The 21,507-nt window shown below is 42.0% G+C and overlaps 1 protein-coding gene across 2 annotated transcripts; it reads right to left on the bottom strand.

Moving 5' to 3' along the window:
- Window positions 1-1,326: 1,326 nt before the first annotated feature.
- On the bottom strand, window positions 1,327-21,470 carry GDAP2 (ganglioside induced differentiation associated protein 2). Of its 2 annotated transcripts, none has more exons than XM_072043700.1 (14): window positions 21,331-21,470; window positions 19,518-19,768; window positions 18,252-18,391; window positions 14,098-14,251; window positions 12,442-12,530; window positions 10,825-10,901; window positions 8,592-8,751; window positions 7,129-7,279; window positions 6,225-6,301; window positions 5,670-5,746; window positions 4,979-5,118; window positions 4,335-4,389; window positions 2,957-3,100; window positions 1,327-2,097 (listed from the first exon to the last, which is right to left on the bottom strand). In XM_072043700.1, the coding sequence occupies exons 2-14, from the start codon at window positions 19,691-19,693 to the stop codon at window positions 2,050-2,052; spliced, it is 1,488 nt and encodes a 495-aa protein (XP_071899801.1). In that variant the 5' UTR covers window positions 19,694-19,768; window positions 21,331-21,470; the 3' UTR covers window positions 1,327-2,049. The 2 variants fall into 2 exon arrangements, with proteins under 2 accessions (XP_071899801.1, XP_005021895.3); XM_005021838.5 differs by having other exon boundaries at window positions 19,518-19,848; window positions 21,331-21,465.
- Between the last annotated feature and the right edge of the window lie 37 nt (window positions 21,471-21,507).

The following is a 21,507-nucleotide window of genomic DNA, read 5'->3' as shown; positions in this document are numbered from 1 at the left end:
GAGTTCTGTTTTCACAATATGCTCCAAATCACCTTTAATCTGCCTATTAAGTGGGCACTAGCTATTTTGCAACAGCCCTGGTGAAAATGCCATGGGTGTGAAAAACAGCAGATGGTTAATGGGGGCGGAAAGCTACACAAATCGTTAGAGGAGCATGGAAAATTCATTGCTGCCTATAAAACAGTCCGTAGACAGGGGCAGCTGTAAACAGCTAGGTGAAAAGAGGAGGTAGGAACACATAGTAGCTGCTCCATGTAGACTGCTGCTATTTCCTTGTCTTAAAAAACACCAGAAAAGTGCTGAAGGAAGCAGATGTGAACCGACCACAAGGTGCAAGGCTCCTAAGCATGAACACCAAAGTGGTTTTCCATTGTGCTAGAGTTTCCAGCTTTTAGCAGCACACCTTGGATCTGATAGTGGAATCACATAAAGACCCTGGAGGCCACTTAAAGAGCAACACCACTTTTAAAGTTGTATATGCATGACTGCTAAACCCCAGCCAAGATATCTTCATCTGTAACCGACATACCAACATGCTGAGGATATGTGCAGTACAAACACGACATGAAGCCAAAAGGAGGCCAAGGCAGGACAGAAAGGAAACTCGGTATGGGCCATCTTTCACCATACTAACACAAGAAAGCCATAACCCTGAGTTTCAGTCATGAATTGTGACATGCGATTAGATGATCAAGGCAAAGGAAGGATTTTGCCCTGTTTATCCTAACAATTTACAGTGGTTTTAAGTAGGAGAGAGACCTGCTTCCAGTCAACGTGGTGGGCATGAGTAACCTCCTTCTACGATCTCATGATGACTTTCACTTACTCTTAAAAAGGTAGTTACTGCAAAGGTGGCAGAAAAAAAGGAAGATTGAGGTTTGGTAAAGAGAGAGTATCAGAGATGTGTCAGGATAGAAGAGCAGCTAGAATGAAAACATGAAAAACAAAATATCATTTTCATACTCAGTACTTCTGTGATGTCCTTCCTACCAGGGATGCCATCATCCCTGACGATGTTTTACAAGGGAGCTTTCTCCCTCTTCTCTCAGTATTCTGTTGTCAGGCTGAAAGACTGAACCTCCACTTCCGTAAGTATTGTTGTTGAGCTCTTGCATGCACACTGCCTGTCAAAATCAACAGTTGCCATACAGAATATTGTGCCATACAGCATACCAGGAAATAAAAGGGACACCGAGATGCCTAAAACACCTTCGGTTGCCACCCTTGGTTGGGGCTGGAGCCACTTCCACCTCCCCACCACTTCCGACAGACGCTATTCGCTTATCATAGAAACACGTCTGTCCATTTCAAAGCGTAACAACTATAGAAGAGGATAAAGAAACTTTTAATGCTTTTCAACTTTATTCTTACTGGGAGGGTAGTGGCATCCTGACATGTCACATCATCCAATGAAAACTGGCAGGGACTGTATCAGGCTCCTGTATCACCCAGCATTTATCATATTAAGTGTTGCAGTAATCTTTGCTTGGCTGTAGTGCTTTCTTCAGCCTGCAGACGTGGTATTCCCAATTCCAGGTACTTTTGCTGGGGCAAGACCAGAGTAATCAGCGCTAACAGAAAGGGAAAGTAACCAGATGTGAAGCACTGCGACCATATGGTGAGCAACATGTCAGGCTGGTACTGCACAGCGTTTGTACAACCCAGTCAAAAACAGGTATTGCAAATGGATGTGGAAAATTATAATAGTTAAAAATATGATCAAGTGCTTTGGATACACTTCCCTGAAAAGAGAACATCTGTTCAGGAATAAATGTAACTGCTTCAAAAAAGAAGAAAATAAAATGTACCTAGTGATCCTGAACTCAACTTCTCCATTGGATAAATATATTTGAAATAGTTGTACAGTTCACAGTGGCATAAAGTTCTCTGATTGCTTGAGTGCTTGAAAATATCTCATCAGTAAAAAAATACCAGAGCTGGGGGAGGAAAACCCTCTCTCTGAATTCTGTACATGGGCAAATGCACAGGTTTTGGCAGACATCAGGTCATTGGATCCATGGGAAACCAGCAGCATTGCAGGACTGCAGATCACAAGTCAGGGGATGGAGGATAAGAGGAATAGTAAGGCCCATTTTCCTGCAATGAGAAAAGAATAAACAGTTAAATGAAAGCCTCCTCCAACACACCTTGGTACAATGGATGATAATACGGATGTAAACAGGTGCTCCTAACTGCTTTTTCTGTGAATACAGTGACCACCACAATTCAACCAGAACAGGACTGTACTGGTAATCAATTTTAAACTGGTTTTAAACACAAAATACAGGTTAAAATTCAGCCAAAACGGTGATGCGAGGAAACTGCAAATGCTAGGATAGCCAGCCATTCCCTTCAAGACAAAGTTGCCTGTGCAGCCCTGCAGCTGTGCCTGCTTTGTAGTTGAGAGGACATCCTCATTAGGTTGATTTGAATGGTGCAAGCCATATGCATTCCACCATTTGTATAGAGACCCGAGAGGAGGATGAACCCACACAATGGCAAGGCATCCTACTACAGTTCCATTTTTTGTTGCCTTTTTTTTTTCCTTGATACATGGGACAGAAGACGACAAGACAGCTTTTTTTTTTTTTTCCAGTAGGTGTAAAGTATACAGCACATATATGACATGAATTTTATCTTCTGCACAGGCTCTTAGCATGTTATGTTACAGTTCTTGGCTGAAGAAAGCTAGTCTGCCTCCTACACATGTAGGAGGCTGCACTATTGAGAATAGAATCTACTTCTTGACCCTTCCTAGGACAAATAGTGAAAAAAAAAATCTAAGAAAATCGTTAGTCACAGAAGAAACTAGGCTTTCCAGGAACCCTCTCTTTATTCTACACATTCTTAATACAGAGAGGTCAATCCCTTTGCAGGTTTTGCAGAGCAGAATGGGAGATACACAGTAACTACACTTGGGAACACAGACAGATAGGTGCCACATGAAATCACTTACCCTGGCGTCATACTCAAGGACAAAAGGGGGAAGATCAATCTGTTCCGGGGGTATGGCTGTGAATAACTGCTGAAGGCTTTCCACATAGTGGATTTTGTCCTTTAGCCCTGAGACTGTAAAGGTTGTGAAAAACCATGCCGAGACCTGAAAATAAACCCCAACAAAAACTAATTGAGATGGTGCTGTTTCAAAACCTTCAAGTTGAACAAAATATTCCAAATCTGGCTTGAATTACACTTGAAGCACTGATACCATTGCAATAACACAAGGAGGTCAGGAAGTACACACCAATGAGGGCTACCAAGCTTTAGAGCTTTAAAGCTAGTGCTATCTGACTCCATGCTAGCTCCTTCTCCTCCCCAGCTGCCAGCTTAAGGTCCTCTCTTTCTACTGTAGAATAGTGACAGCTATTCTACTTTTGTCTTAAAAAAAAAAAAAAAATCTATGTAGCAATATGTTTTCACTTCAGGTTCGGGTTTAGCCTTTTCAGAATATGATCTATCTGACTCTATATCTGACAGAAGCAATTTCAACTTATTCTACAAGATTTTACTGGAAGTACGTGTACCTCTGTGTCTGGATGTAAATGGGATAAGGAATTTTTGTTTTGCAAAGGCCAGTAAGACACCATCTTCTGAAAGTTGTTAAATACTGCTGTTTAGATTGATGCTGCAAACTTTTGCTTTTAAACCTGCATTCTCCAAACTTGAGCACTATATTACTTACTCTATCAGCCTAGATAAGAAATGAAGGGAAAAAAAAAAAAAAACAACAACAAAAAAACACTCCAGGAAGCAGAGGCTGCTGTTCTGCAGGTCACAAATGCTCATACTGAGGGGAGAGGAGAGGGGTCAAGGGCCTGTGGTAGGTGGCATGCAGGTCACTGAATTTTTCCAAACTTCAGATAAAATTCAGTTGGGTTTCTGCTAGTAGAAGCTTAACTTCTGGAAAATAAAAATCAAGTAAAATACCTTTTGCTGACTATCTATATGTTAACGTGGTAGCTAGGAGGGAAAGAATTCATTTTTTTTTCCAGCTTCAGATATTAATATCGTTGCACAGAAGTTATTGAAATGCACATAGAAACCTGGCTAAAAGGATGTTGCTACTGGATGAAGAAATTCTTGAGACATTCCAAGTTGGGAGACCATACAGAAGAGTAACAGTGGTCAGGAAAAGAGCATCAATCTAAAGTCCATATAATCAGAGACAAGGACAACTTAGTCATCCTCCAGAGGAGGAGACTGAGTCCGATGCAGTATTGCTCTGAAAGTTCTGGAAAGTAAAGCTCTGGATGAGTATGGCAGTGAGAAAGAAAGATTAAATGTTTATCTGCCAACACCCAAAATATTGTTTTCTTTTCTACTATATACCTCACCTTCGAACGAAATGTTGGGTGGACAAAATACAATGCCTTCAAATTCCTCTTGTACCTGATTTAAAGAAAGAAAAAAAACATCTTAAAAGTGACTTCTAATCAAGCTTACCTAGACAACGGAACTGTCAAAACATAGATCATTTTGTTTAAGTGTCTGTGATGCAATTTTACAAAGCTAGATCTCATAAGGGGGCCTACGGGAAAGCTGGGGAAGGACTATCAGGGAGTGTAGTAATAGGACAAGGGGGAATTGTTTTAAACTAAAATAGGACACATTTAGATTAGATATTTGGAAGAAATTCTTTCCTATGAGGGTGGTGAGGCACTGGAACAGGTTGCCCAGAGAAGCTTCCATCCCTGGACATTTTCAAAGGCCAGGTTGGATGGAGCTTGGAGCACCCTGAACTAGTGCTAGGTGTCCCTGCCCATGGCAGGGGGGGTGGAACTGGATGAGATTTAAGGTCCCTTACAACCCAAACCATTCTATGATTCTGTGAGTAGGACAGATGACAGATGTCCCTTCTTTTTGCCTTTGTTACTTACTTAGGTCTTTGTCCTAGCACAGTGAATAAATGGAAAACTGGATAAAAGGAATGACAAACATTTGCACAGCACAGAGGGGTTCTTCTCCTATTGACACTCACTTGGCATCAACAACATCATAGAGTTTCTTCAAGAAATTAGAGTCTAGTTGATTGTAATCATTTGTGAGTGTATGGAAATACACTAGGACATATTCCTTCACTGCAATATGATCCATGACGTGGATGAAATACAGAAGAGCCTGAGATGGAAAGAAGTGAAATTATATACGCAAGGAACTCTTTCACAGTTGCATTATATTTTAATATGCTTTCTTTAATTCATTCAAATATCAGGAATCATGAAGCTGGGTGGCATTCCGTTTCAGCTACAAAAGCAAGGTGAACACTCCAAGTCTTGAACTTGACTGTAATCACTTGGATGTCTTTTTTTGTCTAACTGACTTCACAGAGAAAGTTTTGCTGTTTGCATGAAAAACTCATTTAACTTGCTACATTTCACTTTCCATATCTTCCAGTTACAGAAGCAGAGCAAGTCTTACTTTCTGAGAAGAAAACCAACAATTTTCTCTGAAAACAGTCCACTTCCTCCTCCAGAAAAGCCACCCCAAGACATACAAAGCATGCGGGGGAATAAGTTTTGATCTGTCTATGAAAATATTTTTTATTTAGTCTCTTAAGTCTTCTACAGATAACACTTTTAGAATCAGCACTAAAGTACTCTTATAATCCACCTTTCACAAACTGAACATTCACATTCAACTTACACAACTCTAGTATTGCAAAGTCTTACCTTTTCCATGTCTATCAATGTTACAGGGATATTCCTTCCAACCACTACCATCACTGTGCGACCAAAGTTATCCACACCTACAAGAGAAAGAAAAATAAGACTCAGAACCAACAGTCATGTCAGGTTTCCAAGTTGGTCCTTTTTAAACCAGGGAGAACCAGCCACAACTCAGAACCTCCCTACTGCTGTTGCTAAACTAACCACAGAACATTACTTTTTCTTTGTTTAAACTGCCATTCACACTATGTTCATTCTTCCTCTGAGGCTACTACTGGTTGCATTCTACAGACAAATTCAGAATATGTATATATCCCCAAACTGTTAAAGAGGAGCTGTTGGGGAGCTTACCACACAGTCTTTCAAAGTCAGTCAAGAAAGAACATGAAAATACCAGATTTACTACAGATGTGCTGCCTAGTTCCTGGCCAGGTTTCTAACTTGATGACATGACGTATTGTACTCAAATTCTACAGAAAATATCGTATTTTTATTTTGTATTTTTACTTTAAGACGGGGTCATCACCATAGCGAGAGTCATCAGTGCCCTAAACTTACCTGTCTGGTACAAGGCTTTGAGGGAAGCAATATCAGAGAGGTCTTCAGCTCTTGCTTGACATAGCCAGCGATTATAACTAGAAAGTGAAAAACATCTGGTCAGATCTAATCCCCTTTGGGTCAGCATTAGAAGCCTAAAGAAGGATAAAACTAGCACTTTGTCACTGATCTCTCTTTAATGTGGGTTTCTGATCAATAGAGCTACTTTCAAATCGATAAAGAAGTATTAAAATAAACATTCAAGTGACTTCCCTAGTGATTTTTACTGGGGCACTGAATATGCACCACCTAGTAACTATCGGTGGCATTGCATTTGGGATGAAAACATCTCAAAGATTTTTCCACTGAAACACCTCCATGTCAGCATTTAAAAACCGGAAGATTTCTTAAAAAACTCCGTAGGTTGAACCTTACTACTCAGCAACCAGCATCACATACGTATTTTATTTCTTAAATGGTGAAGAATTGAGTGCCTCATCCGAGTAAAGAAGGCAAATATCACACCTTAAAGATTCCTTAGCATGGGACTGGCTTCTAAAAAAAAAAAAAAGAGGGAAGAAGCGTCACCATCCTTTTTTTTTTTTTTAAAATCTTTCTAAAAAACTACGTGCTAGCTGCCCAGAGCCTCAGGAGCAAGCAGGCAGTATTGACCTAACCACAGAAAGTGATGATTAAACAGTGACACCTTGTGGCAAAGGGATAAACCAGCTGGCCCTATGCACTGGGCATGCTAGAGGGATTCATCAATGGATTGCCTTCTACTGCCCATTCCCTTCAGGCTAGAGAAGCTACCACTGAGATTCAGGGTGACATCAGACCTTATGGATAACTAAATCATCGTGAGAGCTGGTCCTCTGAACAGCTAGCTAACCCAAAACATTCACACAGGCAAGGGAATTCTCACTTCCTCTGATGCTGTTTTTGCAGTGCTGCCTCTGACAACTGTCCCTGAAGGATGAGGCGTCTCTGTTTGTCAACGTCTCCCTCCATGCGGGCAAAAGCATGGGAACCAATGAAAGACAAGTCTGCCTCCAACCCCTCTTCATCTGAAGCATCTGCAGTAGAAACAAAGGTAGCATAAAATGTTCAAGCTGTGTACGAAACAGCAGTGCTGCTGCTGAACTGCTAAATATCTCTGTGAGCCAACTCATTCATCACACTACACACACAAAAACCACAGTGTACCATGATTATAGCATGCAACTGAGAAATACAGACTCTCTTAAAGCGTTGGTTTGTCTGGAAAATAACCGGGCAAGTCCTAGTTACCACCTTGTAACACACAGAAAATGGTTAATTCTCCCAGGTGGATTCCACTATAAGGTCTGGAGAGAGTGACTTGGGGTTTCCAGTTGTCCTAGTTGTTTTAAGAGGAAAAGTTAGCATGCGGAGGGACACGTGCTGCAGTTTTATTCAGCTTAGAGGCTGTGTTGTAGAAAGGGCTCACTTCTTCCTTTTATGTTGACTCTGCTGAAACAGATGCTGTAGAAAAGTGATAACCTGGGTTTGGGTATCTACTACACAGCTGTGCAATGGGGTAGAGAGCACAGGCTTACTTGCTGGCAACCATAACAGAATACCTCACTGAACTTTATATCATCAAGGAATATTGTTAGGGCTTCTAGTACTGCCTCCCTGGGCAATTTGGATGACAGGAATTGAATTTCCCAACTTTACTATGACATGGAACAAGACTGTAGGATTCCACTATACCCATTTGCTCCTATATATGCCCATTTACACGCTGTATTGTTTTGCCATCCACCTCTTACCATTTCAACCCTGAAATTTAGGCAACCTCTTTATAATCTGCCTTCTCTCACTGAGCTTTTGACAGCCATTTCCCAAACACTGATCTCTGGATTGATCTAGCTCCTCTACTTTTTAGGGGAGTTTCTGCTAATTTTCATTAAGCACCTACCAGTTTGATGCATGTACTGGATCAACAGAATCTGGCCTGGCTAGAAACTGCATTTTAATATGTCACCTAAAACAGTTCAGTAACAATAATGACTTTTTCAGCCAAGGGCTGGTATGATTCTGAATGGGAAAAAAAGCTCCTAACCAGCTCAGGAGAAAATTTGCAGAGGGAAAGGACTCCATCACCCCTCCCCCCCCAAAATAAAAAGACAGAACGACAGCTTTACCACATCCTCTAACCACTCTCCACTTCGAGACAGAAAGCAGAAGTTACTGCTGTCGAACACACAAAGCTAATGAGACAACTTGACAATTCTTTTCGTTACAGCCTGCCTTCCCACACCACCTCACCCCAGATACCTCTTTGTTCACCGTGTATTTTTTTTCTGTTTTTTTTGCTTACTTTCACAAAGACATCCTTATTCCAAAATTGAGTTAAGAACTCACCATCTGGAACACCTGGCTTCTCAGTAATTCTGATCTGCCGCTCGGGTACTACAGGCTCCCCTTCCGCATTACCAATATCTGCAGGGAGGTAAGGCAAGGATTGTATCTCTTCTTCCAATGATCTTGGAAAATACAGAGGCAGCAACTTCTGGTAAGTGGCCTATAAATAAGAAAAATGCGTGAAGGTCTATCACGCATCCTTGCTCTTCAGATACGTAACACCTACCCTTGTAGCAGGTATCTTCTCTGAGATTTGGAGGCAACGTGCTACTTTCCTTGATGGCTTACATTGGGCTGCTATTTGGCAATAAAAGCAGATAGGCTTTATCAAGGTTAATAATTTTATTTTGGTGCCACATTGGTAAGTAACCCAGAGAAGATTCTGCTTTAAATTTCATGAACTCAGGTGGACTGAAGATACTTCAGCATTATAATGAAGTTACAATACATGTAGATGACAGACTTCAGCAAAGGTTGCTTAGATGAAAATGGATCACTACAAAGACCAACTCAAGTGATCTGACTGGAAAAAAGAATAAACAAGAAACAACCAAGAGAAACCCTCCTCGCATGTAGGAAAACAGTGAAAATCTTTACTAAACATTGTAATACTTCACCACATGTTCCCTCCATCAGACGAGTAGTTTTAGAAACCCTATTAAGTAATTTCATTTTGTCATCCAGATGTGACAGAGTCTGAACAGTGTGGGTATTCTGCACAGGAGCAGCTATTATTAGGTCCAACATCTAAGAGTTGTTGTCCTAGTTTTGGCTAGGATAAAACAATTTTTCTTCCTAGTAGCTGGCATGGTGCCATGTTTTGGATTTAGGATGAGAACGGCATTGATAACACTGATGTTTTAATTGTTGCAGAACAGTGCTTGTACTGAGTTGAGGACTTTTCAGCTCCACCTGCTGCCCTGCCAGTGAGGAGGCTGGGGGTGCACAAGGAGCTGGAAGGGGACAGCTGACCTCAAATGGCCAATGGGATATCCCTTAGCAGGGGGCATTGTGCTCAACAATAAAACTGAGAGGAGTTGGCTGGGGGAGTAGGGCTGCTGCTCGGGGTCTGGCTGGGCATCGATCAACTAGTGTTGAGCAACTGCATTGTGCATCGCTTGGCTTTGTGTATTTTTATCATCGTTTTCTCTTTCTTTTCTGTCCTGTTAAGCTGTATGCATCTCAACACATGAGATTTTACCTTTCTCCCCTCCATCCCTCCCATGCCACTGGAGGCATGGGAGGAGTGAGTGAATGGCTGTGTGGCACTTAGTTGCCTGCTGGATTAAGCCACAACAGTCCTTTACATGGGTCATGTGTACACCTTGAGCACAGTGTTCAGTGCCATTAATCAGCAACTGTTAAACTGGTACAGTGCTCATAACAATTGTGTTTCAACATGCTCTGGGCAGATCTGTCTTTATCTCAACCCTTTGTGCCCCATATTGGGTGCCAAAAGGACTGTTGTGCTTTTACCTGACAGGCAGTTAAGCACCACACAGATGTCTGCTCACTCCCCCTCCGTGGAATGGGGGAGAGAATCAGGAAAAAAATAAAAATGAAAGAAGTAAAAAATCAAGGGTTGAGATAAAGACAGTGCAACTGAAAAGTCCTTGACTCGGTGCAAGCACTGCTCTGCAACAACTAGAATACAGGTGCATTATCAGCATTATTCCCACCCTGAATCCAAAACACAGAACCGTAACAGTTACTAGGAAGAAAATTAACTCTATTCCAGCCAAAAACAGGACTGAAACTGTCAGCACTTATCTGAAAACAGATCATTAAACATCAAGCTTGTTACTTCAGCAATGTTTAAGGTCTTTATATATGAATGGAAATCAGGACAATCTTTTAAAAGCAGAAGACCAAACCTTGTATAAAGAGCAAGTCTTGCCTGAGAAATTTGTGTCTATCTGGTAGAATGCATCCAGCACAACTGCATGCTCTAACCTCTAATACTGACTCCTGCTTATGGCTCAGGAACATGGAAGCCAGAAATGGAAAGGCTGTAAACAAATCTATGGTGACTGCTCAAAGTGTGCTGGGAAAAAGCACTGGAAAAGATACTGTGCTGATAAGAGACAGAAATAAGCTGTGCAACCGAAAGTCTAAGTGAGACAGGATGATTTGTTAGAGAGGATCTGAGTCCCAGTCTACAGTGCAGGGGTTAATACTGCTGCTGAGATCAAACACATCCATGAATTTTGATGAAGGAACATCAAAGAGATACCTCTTCGAGCTCAGAGACTGCAAACACAACCTTCTCCAGAGTCTCCCCGTGAATCTCCAGGAACCTTCGAACTGTGCCTGCAAAGAAGAAGAGTAAATGTAAGTTAGCAAAATAGGAGAAGAAATTTACACATGGCTACAAGCACAGAAATCAACTGAATGCAGAACAGAGAAAGACATCTCTCTCCTTGCACCAAATAGCTCCACAGGCAGTACACAAGCATGGATTAAGTGGTGGTTTAACATGAAATGGGTTTTGGGGCATACTGGAAATTCCATCTCCATTCTCTCCTGCTTCTCTCTTTACAGATGGGTAAAAAATGAAAAAGTCTCTCTGGGATTTTAGCTTACTAGGCACACCTCAATTTATAGAATGTGATCTTAGTGCCCTGTGGAAAAAAAACAAGCAAAAGCCCTCCTTTACCAAGTCTCTGCAAGTTGTCAAAAATGGATTATTCCTAGAACAAGTCGCAAGCCACACAAAAACTCAGGGGTCAGCTATGCAAAAGCAGCATATAGAAATCATAAATGTAAGTCATGAGAGAATTTATTCCCTCTACTAATTCTTGGACTTACATTGCAGCTAAAGGCCCTCATCTGTAATCTTGACAGATGTCAGGATCTTCACGTGCTTTTCTATCAAGATTACTAAGAGAGAAAATGTCCTAACAAATACATTGGCCTAGCAACATTTTTATCAGGTAGCATATAGCCCTACACAGACAACAACAAAGCAATAAAGGAAAGAAGTAACAACGGGTCAGTAGAAAAAAAATCTCTTCTCAAAAACTTCCTGTACAGAAATTCACGCGTAACTGGGTTGACCCACAACACTACTTTACAGGACAAACACAGTTCTGCAGTTTCACAGCAAGTATTTTCCTGAACCTGTGTGAGCAGATATTTTCTGAAGTCTTACTCAGGCAGGTGGCAGAGAAACCAGAGAAACAGACAGATAGGTTTCTTCGAGTGCCAGCACCTCTGCTAAGCAAAGGGTGAGATTTCTCCAGTCAGCTTGCACAGCAAGAGGAAAAGCCTATCATCCCACCTGCAACAACTTCCCTATTGTGTGGGAGTACCATACAGGAAGGTCCAGGAAATGGGTGGTGGTGGAAAGCAGACACGAAGAGAAGGACAATGGGAATGAAAAGTTAAAAGAGGAAAAGGAAAAAAACAAACAAGGCAAATACACTTTAAGTTTGGCTATGCTGACAACACTGAAATAGCAGCTGAAATTCATTCTGTTGCTTGAGGTCCACCTACAGTTATTCACAATTAAGGCCTCATCCTTGTTATCCCAAACATTTTTCTATTATCAGCAAACTCTCACCTCACTCTTCAGCATCTTTTTCCAGGTCATTAAACAAAAAGTATCAAACACTAGGTTCCAACATAGCATCCAACCCATGGATGCTTCCTGATGACCTCTCGGAAAAAGGTCTTTTGTTTTTATCCTCCATTTCCCATTCATCCATGCAAAGCCTGCCTCTTTACGCCTCCTGCAACACATTACAGCCCCCTAAAAAAAAGTTTCCCCATATCAGTAGCAGTCTGCCAGAGGTAAGCAATCTGTTGAATACTGCCATTCAATTTACTGCACTTTCCAACATAAACTTACGCAGTGCTATGTGGGTTGCATCCTCCAAGGGGTAGCATCTTTTCAGAGAGTTAATGACACAAAATCCTACAGAGCACATTGCCTGTTCCCTGAAATCCAGAAACAGAGAAGTAAATGAACAGAAGTAAATGAACAGAAACATAACTTGAGGTCAGGTGGGAGCAAACTTTTGCCAGTACAGTAGGTAACACCAGTACTTTTCTCCTGTTTCTGTGTAGTAATAACCCTCTTTCAGGTTTGTGCAGAAGGATGCTTTCCTGGCAAGATGCATTAATAAGCAGGGAAGGAAAAAACCATTCATGATTCCATGTTGTTTTTCTTTCTTGTGTTTGTTCTCAGGTTTCTCTTTCTACCTCTACTACCTTCTTTCTTCAATTTCTCATATCCTGAATGAAGTTCTTACCTCCAGCTCCCTGTAATCCTTTCAAAATACTTTCCTTCCTGTATAGGATTCACAACAAGGGAAAGGAGGGGAAGAAAAGGTGCTCTTTATTGTAAGTAGTATGTTCCTCCACTTGTTCTGCCATTTGTTATGTCAGTGGTCCAGACACTGACTGAAATGGCTTACTTGATCCTATATACGATTAGACAACCACTGGCAAGGAATGATATAAAGCTAAACAGCAAGAACAGAAGCATGCCACATTATTAGAAAAGTAAAGGTGGTGCCAATAGTCAGAGGAGTTTGAACAAGCTCAGAGCTTGTAATTTCAGACAGTCATTTCACAGGTGTCAAAAATCACTCTAGAGAACAGGAGGACTAAAAGCCACTCAGAAATCAGCAAGCAGAATTATCAACATTTTTTTCATTATTAGAGGTTTCAAACCAGACCTGGCTTTGCTTGCTACATCTGAGGCAGAAAAAAACAAACAAACAAAAAACCACCCAAGAACTGGTTTATACTAGAAGACTTAACTATAATCTGGATTGTGAAACAGTTACTACTGCACTACACCACAGAAATCAGACTTGGAAGAATTATCTTCCCTACCCTGTGTACTTGTGAAGTAAATTTTCTGACACTGTTCTGGTTCAACTATTTTTTGCCGACTACAATTACAACAGCCCTCATGGGAGAACAGAATTCAGGAAAGAACACAGAAAAACAGAAACCATAAAGATGAAAAAAAATGTTAGCTAAGAGGAAGTAGAAGACACTACGGATGAAAGAGGAAAAACTACAGACCCATCTGCAGTAACTGTTGGTTTAGAAATAACCTTGCACCCTGACTCAGAATTGTGGCTACTGTATGAGGGCTGAGAGGTCAATTGCATGAACTGATGTAGCAGTCTGATCTGACTGGGTATGTCCATGTGGCTGCACAGAGACACCTGAAACTGCTGCTTGACCAAGCTCTTTTAAAGATTTTTGCAGCATGGAGTCTGGCAGAATTATTAACGATGCTTCTGAGCATGTCTGAACGCTGCACAGCTCTAGCTACGCTGTTCCAGGCCTTGAACCTGCTCAGCTCTCTCACCATATTTTATTTAAACTGCAACACAGGTCAGAAGATGTGAGGTATACCGTAAACACAGCAACACTCTTATGTTCTGATCCAAATCCAATAGATGCGAGATGATATTCACGGCCATTTGGCCTCCTGTAGGAGAAGGGATGTGCCATGCAAGCCTTATGTAAGGAGCTGGCTGCTTACTTTGCGAGCTGCAGGACGTTGCGGTAGCAGCTGTACAGAGAACTCTCAGCTGCTGTGCGATACCGGCTCTTGTATTTGGGTCCCACTGTGTGAATGATGAAGCGTGCAGCCAAATTAAATCCTTTGGTGAGTTTAGCCTCCCCTGTCCTGCACCCTGGAAAAAAAAAAAAAACATAAACACCAGGATTTGCACAAATGCCATAGGGTTAGAAGTATTCAAGCCCTCGACTTCCTCCTGAGTCAGATAATTTGACTTCATCCGTAAAAGTCAGCATTTTGGGTATCAAATATTAAGGAAAGCACCTTCTCTCTCACAGCAACTGCTTAATACCACCTAGTCATGTTGAAGAGGTGAAGGCTGTGCTAATTCCTCTCAGTTTTAAAAGCTACATGTACGAAGGCAAACCACAAATTGTTAGAAATGCTGTCTTAATTGCAGTGCTTACTAGTTTACAGACAGAGCCAAAGGGAGAAATGTGTTAACAACATGCAGAACGCTGATACGCCAATATGCTATACAACCACCAATAAAAAGTACTTCTGAATTTATCAGCTTGGCTTTGGGAAACTGCTTTTTGGATAAAAGGTCTGCAAAGCTCCTTATCAAACTCACCAGTTGCTGGCAAACTTATATGAAATGGGAAGACCAAGCACATGTTTCATCTACACTCCCAGAGCAAAGTAACATTCATTGCTTTGCAAATTTCTTAGTGTCCATAAGCCGTAAGGATGATTTTCCAGGAGATCATACCTTTCTTGACAGACCAGATGTCTAGTCCGAAGGCAATGAAGTTTGCACACCACGTTTAATTGTTCCATTCCCAGCACCCTCCAGTTACATACTCTAGGATTATTTACTGCATAGTCTTTAACTCGCTTTGATTAGCACTGCTCTTTGGCTATCCCCTGCAAGTTCCTCCTGTTTAATTTCTGCATTTCTTTGCAAGTTTTTTGCATTCTGTCAGAACCCTCTGTGACATCTGTAAGCCTCTCGACTGCCTGCCCTTTGTCAATACATTTTGGATTAAAAAAAAAATCCAAATATCCAGCAACAGCTGTTGTGTTTGAAGTTTGTTTTCCCCACGTACCTTTCCTGGAGGAAAAAAGTCTGCTAACTCTCCCTTTCTTCACCTAAATCACTTCACAAGAAATCAACTCCACTGCAGTTCTGAACAGCTGAAGAAGTACTTTCAGTCTCTCTCTTTCTCAGCCCTCAAGGAGGAATATTTCTCATCTTCTTCCCTCTGCTTGTACAGCTGCAGAGAGCCACTTAAGCTTTCTAATCTAGCTGAAAACTAATCTTTTCACCAGATCAGCTTGCAACCTGATCTTATACGTTGCTAATGCCCATGAACAGAAATTCTGCGTGAACAAGTGGCTGGGCCCAACCCTTCTGGCAGCAGCACTGCTGCAGCTTGGTTCAAGTCAATTATGAAGCTTCACACTGAATAGAAATGTTCACTTTCTCTCCTACTCCACTGAATTTGTTGTGGTGCTCAGACAGGCTGCTTCACAGCATACATGAAAGCATGTTTTATGGCAGGAAATATCCCAGGTTGAGAATCTTACTCAAGACTTCAGGCATGCCTTTTTAACGGCGTCAACACATTGCCTTTAAGCCAACATCTTGTAAACTTTTTGATCCCATAAATCATGTTATTTTCTATAGAAGTCGACCTTCTTTATTCTGAAATAAGCAGAAAGAACACAACGGCATACTAAAACTGAGCATAGACTTTGAACTACAGTACATCCTCTAAAATGCCTCAACTGCAAAGAACATATCTAGGTAAGCCGAAGATAGGAAAATGAGAAGCTAAAGCCAAAACATTTAATATATCAGATATCAAGCTATTATTTTCTCCTATGAAGACAGGCTGAGAGAGCTGGGCTTGTTCACCCCGGAGAAGAGAAGGCTCCCTGGAGACTTTATGGCAGCCTTCCAGTACCTAAAGTGGGTCTACAGGAATGCTGGAGAGGGACTCTTTGTCAGGGGGTGTAGTGATAGGACAATGGGGAACGGCTTTAAACTAGAAGAGGGTAGATTTAGATTAGATATAAGGAAGAAATTCTTTACTGTGAGTGTGGTGAGGCCCTGGAACCAGTTGCCCAGAGAAGCTGTGGATGCCCCATCCCTGGAGGTGTTCAAGGCTGGGTTGGATGGTGCTTGGAGCAACCTGGATTAGAGGAAAGTTTCCCTGCTCATGGCAATGGGGTTGGAACTGGATGAGCTTTAAGGTTTATTCCAAGTCAAACCATTCTGTGATTCTGTGATTTGGATCAAGGAGGAAGAATAAAGTCACACAAGCTCAAAAGAGCAAGCAAAGGCCTGTAATAAAAATTGTCTGAAGTATTTTCTCTTGTGGAAAAGAATTAAGAGAGTTTGACTGAGGTATAACTGTGAGCTCAGTAGGGAAACTAATAAATTCAGACAACCAGATGCAGAATCAGTAATTTCTAACTACACGTGCATCACACTTTGTACTTCCCAATGCCTTCTGTGTACAGATCTCTACAAAATTTGCAAAACTAAATTAAGCAGTAAGAATTATTCCCATTTTAAGACACAGAGTCAGGTGGTCTAGTACAGTGACTTGTACAAGGTCAAGGTCTGTGGCAGAAATGGAACTGAAGTTGAGATCTTATTATTTTAATCTGGTGATAAAAAATCCCTCCCTTTACTCCCTGTAGTATTCCTGTGTTAATCAAAACTACACTGTTCCCAGGAGCACAGACGTTAGCTGAGCCTTAAAGAAAGCACAATTCTTCTAAAGATCAGCATGTCACATGCTTTAGGATCATGTTTTTTCTTTCAGTCTATGAAACACGGAAATATATGGAGCAGTAGAAGTAACTTGATCGAAAAACCAGCACTCCACACAATCTACAGGTTTAGACCCAAGATCATACATCTTTAATTCTCACCAAGAACTTTCTCCCACATAAAGAAAAATTAAAAATTAAATGGGAAAGAGCACAAAAAGGAGGCTGAGGTGACAGAAGTATGATAAACCAGTTTCTTAACTAAGCTTTGTTTCTGCTACTGTGAAACTCATTAATAGTGCACAAAAGCTGAAGCTGTAACCCAGTTTCTTCCCCCACACAACACACCACTAGAGCATCAGAGAAGTATTGATTTCTGAAAGGATCTTGTCACAAGACTAAAGGGAAACTATCACAAGGAGTCACGCATCTGCAGATTACATCAAAGACATCAGTGTCACCACAGGGGTGGAGGATGTAAACTGCATATAGCTTAGGATGGCAGAAGAGAATTTAAGAAGCTCAGCCCAGCTTTTATAGAGAACTTCCTACAGAGCTGACAGATCTTGAACGTTAAGGACTCGAAATGTCCCTCTTCCCACCCCACAATGCACTGAAAGAATTCCTCCATTTATTTTTAGAGAAGTGAGTATACGTACCAGGGTCCTAGCTGTTCCATAACATCTGCTGTATTTTAACAGTTGTTTCTGTTCTAAGGATGCACATGGACTTTTCCCTCTACTATGCAATGGTTAGCCTTCCTCCTGTCTTACTTCCAGCTTACTCACAAAAGGCAAGCTGAATGAGTTGAATAGGATTTCATAAAACTAAGCATGCCTATTCTACTGCAGTTTAAGCTACTGAGAGCCTGCATTGGAAATATAATGCTCCTTCTATCCATTTTGTTACTGCATGATAAAGGAGATAGAGCTGTTACCAAAGAGGGTGTTCAGTACTACTCAGGAATCAGTTCTCAAAATTCAGCTTCAGGGTGATCAGGTCTCAAAATTCAGCTCAGTACTGTGTGGGAAATCTTAACTTTAACTGCAAGCTGTATCAGACATTTGTATGACCTTGGATAACTATAAACTCGTGCTTCCTCACACAAAATAAAAAAAGACACTTATTTTCATCTAACAGGCATTAAGAATAAAGCTGAATGTTTAGAAGTCTCATTATCAGCAATATGACAGGCTAACAAAGAATCCAGCTAATGCAAACCTCACCAAAAGTGGAGGAAATGTACATCAATCTAGCTTCCCCTCTTTATTTCACCTTAACACCAGACATGGGAGAGAAAAAATGAAAAAGCTACATCTTGATTTTGGCTCAAGCTTTGTACTATGCAAGGACAGCAGATTTCAGTATGAAAAATGTCTCCAGCTACTTACCCTTGAGCTTCTGGAGTTCATCCCTCAGGTCAGGCCCAGCATGCATGAAGACACTTTCAGATACTGGATTCTTATCGGTGAGAGACTCATTACTGGTATTTACTATGGCTGTGCAGTTCAGTAATGCCACGTCTCCTTTCCTGAGGAAACAAGGAAAGTTTATTGCAGGTTAAACATCAGATTAAGCAGGATATTCTCAAATAAATGCTGACAAGCGAGGAAATGATGAATTAAAGCATTAACAATATCCCAGTTCCCACATAGTGTAGTGTACCCTGATGTGCTCACCATGCAGAATCATCCTCTGTCTCCAACTGATAGAGATAGATTGCTTGCAGCCCCTCATTTCCTTGAAAACTCTCAGCCTCAAGTCATTTAGGGGTGCACGTAGATAATGCAGTGTTTTCATTTTATATAGGGTGGTTTAGTTAGCAGAACATGTGAAGCAGCACAGTATAACACATTAAAAAAAATATGTATTCTCTCATATCTTAGCAATAAGATGATACTGCAGGCATACCACCCAGGGCGCCTTACTGCTGCTGCTGCTGTTCCTCAGACCGCCAAAGATCTCAAGCAACACTGTGGCCAGTCAAGTTTTCATTACTTTTGTTCTGGAATTGTGAACCCACAATTTGATCATGTTCAGTCTGCTGCTTGAGGATCAGACATGCAGAAGATAAACACAGCAGAGATACATGCGAGAAGATGGAACAGCAGAACTCTGACCTGCTTTTTGTCACAGCAGCTGTCATTAGGGATTTTGGAATCAAACAGCATAGGAAGGGAAATAACAATTCCCAAGCACAGAGAGAGATTCAAGTGACAGTTCAAATCTCTCACATTTATTTTAACCAAACACAGCTCACAGGAGACGTTTAACCTTTTACTTTTCTTTTTTTCTTTCATCAGGTTCAGCAAATCCATGAACAGTCCTATTTCCCACAAGTATGAATCAGGAAAGATGTTCAGGCTGATCCCTTAATTTGCCCTCCCAGTAAATCTGTTGATTCTAGGACTCTATAACAGCATTTCATCATTCTAAATCCTCCTCTCTTCATACCGATTAACAGAGTTACTCACCTAGAGAGTAGGTTTGAGTACCTGAGATACAGGCAAGAAAAACTGATGGAGCAAGTTCACCTCAGCACACTGTACTTATCAATAGATTTTGGTAGAAAAACACGGAGTGGTTGTTTGAGGCAGTCAGATCCTGCAGGAAATGGAGAGGTGATGACAAAGGCATTGGAACCACATTGAACTTACCATAATATTATTTTTTCATTGATGTCCTTCCTGTATGGAAAGGGTGATCTAACATCAACTTGAGCTTTTTCAACAGGGTTTGGGTGAGAATCCAGCTGCTTAGCCTCATAGACATCAGTCCAGCCTGGCAGAGTATCGATATCCACAAATTTGGAAGGTGCACCCAAGGGATCCATGGAATGGAAAGAACGGCTCCTTTTTTTTCCTCGTTAACTTGTCACACTCCAGTTCTCAATGGAGTCTTCTGGGTGCTTTAAAGGAAGAAAATCAAACCAGGTCACAGCTGTTTACAGAACGTAATTCCCATGGAGCCGTCAGACCTTTCACAAGGCTACAATGCAATCACAGGTAACAGAAAAACAGATTTATTTCCAACTCAACCTCTTTCTCTAGTTTTGTCATCTATATAACAAAGGATGATGAAAATGCTCATAGAATAGTGGTAGTAGGACAAGTTTTCTCCAATAGCGCAAGAAAAAAACACTTTCTCTATTAACTTGGTCCAACTGCCTTGTGGGCTTTTATTTTGAAAGTGCTGAAAGCAAGCTCCCAAGTGCAGAAAGGACCTTACCCTTTCTGAAAAGCAGTATTTCTTTATAGAAAGGAAAAGCAAGGTTGCAGTAGGGTGCCTACGATCTGTTCCTTCAGATATTTTGGCCTAGCCCTGGGTCATGCCTAAAAAGAAACAACGCAAAAGAAAACAAGTGCCTGTTCTCCCCCCCCAAAAAGCCCCTAGCCCAGTGGTACAACTTTGTTGTACACCTGTATCGCAGCACCATGCACTGAACTGCAAGACCAATGAGTTCTGCGGCACTGCCAATAAGGCTCTGTTTTTACAGTCGTGCACTTCCAAAACCTTTTCTCCCAAGTGGATTTAGGGGGAAAAAACAAGCAGAGGTAAAGCTGAATGCTTGCCAACGAACTTCAAACGCTGAAGAAGTGGACTGAACTCTGACATCCAACCCCTTTTTCAAAAGGCCAAAATAGCACTGGTGTTCGATCAAAATTTGAGCATTTCACTTGCCAGTACAGACCAGCATGTAGGCTACGTTTCCACCCCCTAACACTGACCCATACTGGGGAATTAAACTAGCACCAATAGGCTCACACACATAACTTCGTTTTGCTACACGCACACTTATTTTAACCTTTTTCACAGCTTTGTCAATAATGGTTTTGACAAAACAGCATCCACAAAAGGCAATTCCAAAACCTGAGGTATATTTGCTAGCCAGGAAACAAATCAACCCCACCAAAAACCCCAGCTGATGGTCAATAAAGGCAGACGCTACGACAACGGTGGCCATAAGAGCATATAGATAAGATTTTTGGCCTGATGACTGGGAAAAAGGAGATGAACAAAAGCCGGTAGGATTCGTTAGCCCGGCTAATGATTCTGCAATAGATCAGAGCCCACCCCGTGAGGTGCAGACAAAGGTAGGGGCCTCGGCAGGGCGGCGAGAAGAAGAGGCAGCAGGGAAGGAGGCGCACCACAGCTCCTCCTGGAATATTTCCACCCAAATTTTGTAGCCTGGGGACCTCCTGCGACGGAGGCGGCGTTCCGGCACGGCTCAGAGGGCTGACATACTGCAGAGCCAGCTGAGGAGCCCAGCATGGGGGCGGACATTTTACACAGCCCCGTGTCCCCCCCACAGGGGCTGCAGCCCCGCACCCCCAGGACGCGGGCACAGCACCCCACAGGGGCGGCTCTCCCTCCCTCCCGCGACACGTTTCAGCACACTTCTGGCCGCACGAAGCCATCCACCACCCCTACACACACCCCCAAAACCCTCCTCCCCACGCCCCCACTCACAGGCCCGAGGGTCCCGCTGGGCGCCGCTGCGGCGGCATCACCCCGGAACGGGGCGGGCATCACCACCACCCCTTTCACCACCCTTTCCGTTTCCTTCAGCTCCGCCCCGGCGGCTTCCCGGCCCTCCGTGACGAGCCTCCGCTTCCCTCGGCAACGTGCCGGTGCGGTGTAGGGTCG

Source organism: Anas platyrhynchos, chromosome 1, assembly GCF_047663525.1.
Source record: "Anas platyrhynchos isolate ZD024472 breed Pekin duck chromosome 1, IASCAAS_PekinDuck_T2T, whole genome shotgun sequence".
Classification (NCBI taxonomy): domain Eukaryota; kingdom Metazoa; phylum Chordata; class Aves; order Anseriformes; family Anatidae; genus Anas; species Anas platyrhynchos.
The sequence above is the reverse complement of the archived record's forward strand: the minus strand, read 5'-3'. Positions and strand labels throughout refer to the sequence as shown.

What these genes read in the sequence shown, in the direction of transcription:
- GDAP2 (XM_072043700.1), bottom strand. Translation starts at nt 19,693, where the DNA reads ATGGATCCCTTGGGTGCACCTTCCAAATTTGTGGATATCGATACTCTG. An exon ending in AATGAAAAAATAATATTATG is followed by an intron (nt 18,392 to 19,517) that starts GTAAGTTCAATG and finishes TTGTTTCCTCAG; the next exon opens with GAAAGGAGACGTGGCATTAC. An exon ending in CAAAGCCTTGTACCAGACAG is followed by an intron (nt 5,747 to 6,224) that starts GTAAGTTTAGGG and finishes TTTCTCTTGTAG; the next exon opens with GTGTGGATAACTTTGGTCGC.